Below are 6,363 nucleotides of genomic sequence, written 5' to 3'. Positions count from 1 at the left end.
AGTGGCAATATAGTAAATGTTCATGACGGACTATTACCTGAATCATTTTGATAGCACCACATTGATCTGAAAATAGAGGTTTTTGTTAGCTGATTTCTTTCTCAAAATCCGTACTCTACTTATATTCGGGATTTGTGTCGAAAATTTGCTCTGTCGACTAAGAAAACTTCGTTATCGATTAATTGTCGTAAAATTTGACCAATAAAATTACACATCTCTAAAACTCAAACTTCAACTTTTTCAAGTAGTATCAGTCTGAAGTATAAAGAAATTAAAAACAAGATATTTATACAATGTGCTCAAGTTTTATTGGTGCAATGTATACGAAAAATACAATATTAATCAACAAATATGCCTGTGATTATAGATTATTTTCTCGTAAAATTCGAGTTGTATTCGGTTTATAAGAAAAATCCCTGAGATGAAGTCTTAACATTGGAGGTCGACTTATATTCAGACAAATATGGTAATTTCACCTGCCGAAGCATTAAACATGTTCTTTTTGAATTATTAATCAACACTATAGAATTACATTGACATTTTTGCATACCTACCATTTGCTTACTATTTTATGGTTCAAACGCACAAAAAGATTATATTATTAATATATTTTTCAAACGCTCTCTGTTGAAACATGACCGTGTTTTATTGAGCAAGTATCAATTCCAAGGCAGTGCTGCTTATATCCTTGGATTTATATAATTTCTCCACGAGTTTTTGACGATTATAAATATATGCATTATTGTCTCTCAGAGCCGCTTTTGAATACTGTATTACGTCAGGCTGTATTGTAAAGCATATGACCAGATGCCAATGTAAGAGCTGCCATAATTCAAGCCGTGTTTACCTTGTTTCGTTTTATATATTTTTTTAATTTAGGTTAAAATAATTGCTCCATTGGATAATTCTACATGATTGGATAAAAGTCATTTAGACTATTTAATGGAGCCCAGAATCTATTTTAAACTACAGGATTTTGAATTCAAAGTAAAAGATGTTCCAGGCTTTAGTGACGAGGCTTCTGTTATAGCAGATTTTGCTTGAATACACACGAATAAAATGCCCTTGACAAAGTTTTCGAGATGAGATAAAGTGATACAGTTTTGAACAAACTTGTTTTAATTCAATTAGACCCGATGTGCTATAAGTAAATTTTGAAGTTTTATCTTTCCTAACATAATTTACTTCAGTACAATAATTTGCAATGCCACTGCATATGGAAGTTCTCCCACAAAAGCGTTATATGGCTGTGAATTGAGCTGATTCAACAAACTGAAAGTAATGCACGAAATCAATAAGTCATGGTAGTATGAGTTTACCACTACGTCATGTAACGCTTCTAATATTTATTAATATAACTACATATTTTTTTTATTTGTGTCTACGAATTTTTTTTGGTGAAGTACCTTCAACGATATAGATTGTTTCAAATGATAGCAAGTGTGAAGAATCGGCTCCTTATACAATTTCACTGCTAGAAGAATTGATATAAGAATACTGAACATGTAGCCTAGCTATAGAAAGCCTAGTGGGTCTGATATTTTCAGTATATTACATTGTGATGTTAGGATAAGCTGTGGACCTAGGTTGGAGCGTTACACTGGGGCCGCTGTAGGTGAACTAATGCTAATGTGAGGGATAACTTTCACAATTTTTACTAGGCCACCTAAATCACTATAAACTGATATAATTATCTCCAAAAATAAAATAAAAAAATAGTTGCATAATTGTCTTTGGAAGGTGAAGTCCAAGCGAAGATGTAAATTGTGATAGGTGAACAAGCTACAATGCAGTTTGTTCGAAATATCTTGAACGAAAGAAACATGTAATAAAGTAGAAATCCATAGACAAATGATTGCTCCCCCCCCTCCCTCTTTATTACCCAATTTTTATACGAGTATTATAAACTCGTAACTGAGCTCGATCGAATTTTGTTATTCATCTTGGAGAGGGCCGAGGACAACACCACCGTGTATTCTTTATCACGTAAGATTCAAGTGCCATTACTGTACCTTTGATTTGTTTGAATTATTTATTATAAAAAAATTGTTAACTTAGTTGTAAAGTATAATAGGTATTTAAAATATTTATTACCATCAGAAATTTTCCGACTATATCTGTACTACGCAGTACATAAAATTTGCATAATCTTTTCGAAACAACAAGAGAAAGAACTTTCATGAATTTTAAATCTATAACTGAACTGAAGAAGGTTTTTAATTAAACAGTTCAAATTTGAAATCACAAAAGTATAAACAGCACACTTCCAGTCAAAGCTCATATCTAATTGCAAACTACAATTTATGTTGTGTCTTCTAATTACAAACGTGTAACAGATTTATAAGGGCCCTTCTCATTCCATTTCAACATCGACTATAGCTTCTTCTACGACAATCTGCTCAGCAATTGGTGGAATTTGAATTGGAAGAGGATCAGGTGACCAAGTGTACGTATTACTTGCAGAGTGCTCTTTCAAGTACTCACCTCCCTTTTCATCGTAATCTTTACGGTTCACCAAATACTCAGAAAGGTTACCATTTAATGAAAAATCTCTTGCACCATACCACGCATCTAAGCTAGTATTCTTTGCTATGTTTACTTGAAAACTAGACTTGAAAGGCCTGATCTCTCTCAATTCTCGCTTCAATCTTTCAAGAAGACCTGGAAAAGTTGCAGATCCTCCGGTGAGGAATATATTAGCAACCAAAAGCTTCTGTTTTTCTTGTGAATAATTTTTCAGGACAAATTCAATAGTTTCTGCGATACCAGCCTCAATAGATCCGATCATGGATGGCTGAAACAATAGTTCTGGAGCTCGCAATCGCTCCACACCAATGTGAAGCTGGTGTGTCTCTCCAGGTACCAAGGGGATGGAAGATCCAGCACCGTCGAACTCAGGGTCATGATGTCTCAGGACATCTTCAAGTTCAAGAAGTTTTTCTTGTTCCAACTCAGAGTCAGAATCGCCTCCTTCCTGAAAATAGCTTTCATATCAATTTCACATTTTAACAAAAGAAGGTAAAGAAAGATAATTACATAATTTCATCATTCAAATTGTATGAAAATGAAAAAGTATTACGCTGAATATTTATTTTTTATCATGCCAACTTCGGTGATTACGTTAATTACAATTCAGGAATTGAATATAGTAATTTTGCAGAGTTAAAACTGTCATAAAAATGTAACTCGTTACATCTAAACAGAGTGCCCACAAATTATTGGGAAAAAAATTACAAGACATTTGCAGATTTTCTTGGATCTAAAATATGGTTTTCCCTGACATTTTCTCAGTTCTAGCAAGTTACTAATACCTAAATGGTTCAACTTATTAACTCCATTTTTGGTTCAAATTCAATTTGATTTGAAGAAGAATATAATGTTCATTAAAGTCGGTATAAGCCAATTTCTTTTCTCAACCAGAAGAAAAGAAATTTATTATCTCAAAAAATCGTTTCTAATTCCCATTACAAATAACTGACATTTTCAGTTTTTTTCATAACCAACTTAAAAATCTCTTGATATTTCCAGGTTTTACAGATTTTCCAGGTGTGTGGCCACCCTTTGTAAAGTATCTGTTAAAACTCACTCGATTAATTGCTTTGTATACATCCCAGTCTTCATCCCTCATACCAAAATCGTCATCACGTTTTTCCTTTCTTGCTAACTGACTAATTATTCTCATTCTTTCTTGTGCCGCAGCGGTCCTTCGTTTAGCCATGTCTTGCCTGCGTTGTCGTTTAGCAAGTCGTTTGTCTAATATATCTTGCCTAAAATAATGAAAACAGCAAGGCATTATTGTTCACCTGTTAAAGATAATTATTTTTTAATGGCAGCAACTATTTTAGAAATACCTTTTCTTTCTAACACCAGTGATCCATTCATCAAAATCTTGCTGATCTTTGGGTTGAAGAATTGATTTTATTTTAGGTTTTGGCTCTTCGATAACAATATTTTCTTCATGAGAATTAGCTGCTACTATTTTTTGTCTAGTTCGTTCAACCTTAGCCTGTAAATTATTTATCATTTTAATTAAGTCAGCTTCATTCGATAAGCAATACGATTTTAGTGCTTCTTCAAATTCATCAGTTTCCCCTTCTTCAAGGAGATCCTGAACAGCCATTAGCTGGTTCAGCTGTTCTTCATCCTCAGCTAACTGAAAGATAACACAGTGAGTAAATTTAAGGTAATACAATATTATACATCTTCGTATAATATCTATTAAGAATGTGTACACCAAAATTTCTAAGAATTTGATTTTCTCAGTAACTTTAGCTCTGACATTCCAATACATGGCATGCTGTACAATACAGACATGTATCTGACCCTTTCCTCCCGTTTGCGAGCATTGATTTCCATCAGTCGTCGAGCGAGTTCTCGTTTCCTTTCTTTTTGCTGTTCTACAGTTAGACCAGGTGTGCTCGCTGGAGCCACATAAGGTAATTGTACTCTGAGTACATTCATGTCATAATAATCTGGCTCAGCCCATTTTGATATTTCCTCTTGATATGCCAAAGCAACTATTGAGTGGTCACGAATCAGCTCCTAGAAGTCCAAAATTACTGAACGATTAGAAGGGTACCGCGGAATGTATGCCAATGTGAGCACAAAGGATGATCCTTCAAGCATTTATGCCTAACAACATATCATTGTAAAATTACAACTCCTGAATCAAGTAAGATAATTTTTAACAACTGTAGCTGAAACACAGTTTCTCAGCGAGCTAATTTTATCAGCAGAAAATTGCTTTATAAGAGGAGCAGTAAAAAAAAATAATGGAAATAACTTGCACTGATTTCTCTAATTGACATACTTCTGCTCTGCTTGGTGTTATTGCATTGACGTGCACCGGGTACTTGAGCTGAAGTAATCGGTGCATGTAAGAAGTGATATGATAACCACCAATGTTAATTCTCCTCGCTTTAGTAGGATCAACTTTCCCATCAAGTACTGGAATGATGTGAGTTGTATGGTAGCCAATACTGACGATTAGACCATCCGGTGGACAATTGTTGTGGTGATATGAAAAGAGACAATCAACTCCATAGGATATAGCGGGTACTCCGTAGCATTCGAATAAAAGCTCGGCCATCACTGGAAGAAAGTTCGTGGTATTTGCAACGCTGACTGATAAAGTAGGAAAAATAATTGTCTCATGTGGTGCTTACAATTTCTCGAGTAATTGGGATTTAGAAAAGCTTCGGTGAGGACAATTGGATGCTCCACGGAACCTTCAGTATCAATTCCCATGTGAGTAAATGTGTAGTCAAATATCTGCTCCTGTGCCTCGAAATGTGTGACGACGTTACGATCGAATTGGGTTTTCAATTGAAAACGAACTGCTTCAATGTTTACTATGTCATTGCCCACTTGCAATTCACCATCTTTTTTACCCCGTTCCTTACGCGGTTTCGCTATCAAATTTTTAAATATCAACTGTGGTTCCTTTTCTATTGCCCAGCCAACTCGGCAATTATACGAACCTACGATAATAAGGTAAAGTAACAAAAATAGCCCGATAGATTGCGATATTAATTGTATATATGTATATATATATATATATATATATATATATATATATATATATATATATATATATATATATATATATATATATATATATATATATATATATATGTATATATACCATTGTCAATGATCAGTGGCGTTGCATCGTTCTTTATTTTCGCCGAATATTCGTAAACTAGATCAGGCACGGTTTTGATATCTTTCAATTCAAATATTTCCATTGTCTGGGAATTGAATTGTGTGTTTAGATTTTCTCTGATGCGACAGGCGGAGAAACGACAACACAATTCTGGAATATTTAATCACTCAATTCCTTGAGCGACGCGCACGTTTACTCACTTTTACTCACGATCAGTACCCACCTTACTCATTGACACATTACGTGCGAATGATAAAACGTATTGTACATACCACCACGGAGTAGTAGGAAGGAGACAGCTCTCTGCGATAAAACATGTCCCCACTTTTTAGTTAACGTATGAATTAGCTGAATGCGATTTAAGCGCCTCTTACGGATAAAATTCAAATTTCCGCTATGCTACGTAAGAAAAGAAGACGGGTGATCGTAGTTATAAATGTTCGTGCCATAAACATACTCCGTAAATTCGTAAAATACGGATTTGAACCAAACTCAACCGACATCAAATAAGACGTTAACTAAATAATATAAAGACAATTGTCCTAATGGTTTTGTTGTGACAACCGAAAATCGTCATGCGCTTGCGCCCCTTGAGATATTCCAACGGTAGAGTTGAGAATTTATTGCAGAACATCAGAGAGTTACCGATTTCGACATGATGCTGGCTGCATTCACCTTCCGAGTAACACAGTCTTCGC

General features: G+C 34.7%; 1 protein-coding gene across 2 annotated transcripts; it reads right to left on the bottom strand.

The window, feature by feature from the left end:
* Positions 1–1,405: 1,405 nt before the first annotated feature.
* Positions 1,406–5,955, bottom strand: LOC124176320 (actin-related protein 5). Of its 2 annotated transcripts, none has more exons than XM_046557458.1 (7): positions 5,866–5,955; positions 5,166–5,480; positions 4,811–5,091; positions 4,324–4,542; positions 3,852–4,153; positions 3,587–3,767; positions 1,406–2,974 (listed from the first exon to the last, which is right to left on the bottom strand). In XM_046557458.1, the coding sequence occupies exons 2-7, from the start codon at positions 5,245–5,247 to the stop codon at positions 2,354–2,356; spliced, it is 1,686 nt and encodes a 561-aa protein (XP_046413414.1). In that variant the 5' UTR covers positions 5,248–5,480; positions 5,866–5,955; the 3' UTR covers positions 1,406–2,353. The 2 variants fall into 2 exon arrangements, with proteins under 2 accessions (XP_046413414.1, XP_046413404.1); XM_046557448.1 differs by having other exon boundaries at positions 5,645–5,953.
* Positions 5,956–6,363: the final 408 nt, after the last annotated feature.

This window comes from Neodiprion fabricii, chromosome 1 (genome assembly GCF_021155785.1).
Source record: "Neodiprion fabricii isolate iyNeoFabr1 chromosome 1, iyNeoFabr1.1, whole genome shotgun sequence".
Lineage (NCBI taxonomy): Eukaryota > Metazoa > Arthropoda > Insecta > Hymenoptera > Diprionidae > Neodiprion > Neodiprion fabricii.
The sequence above is the reverse complement of the archived record's forward strand: the minus strand, read 5'-3'. Positions and strand labels throughout refer to the sequence as shown.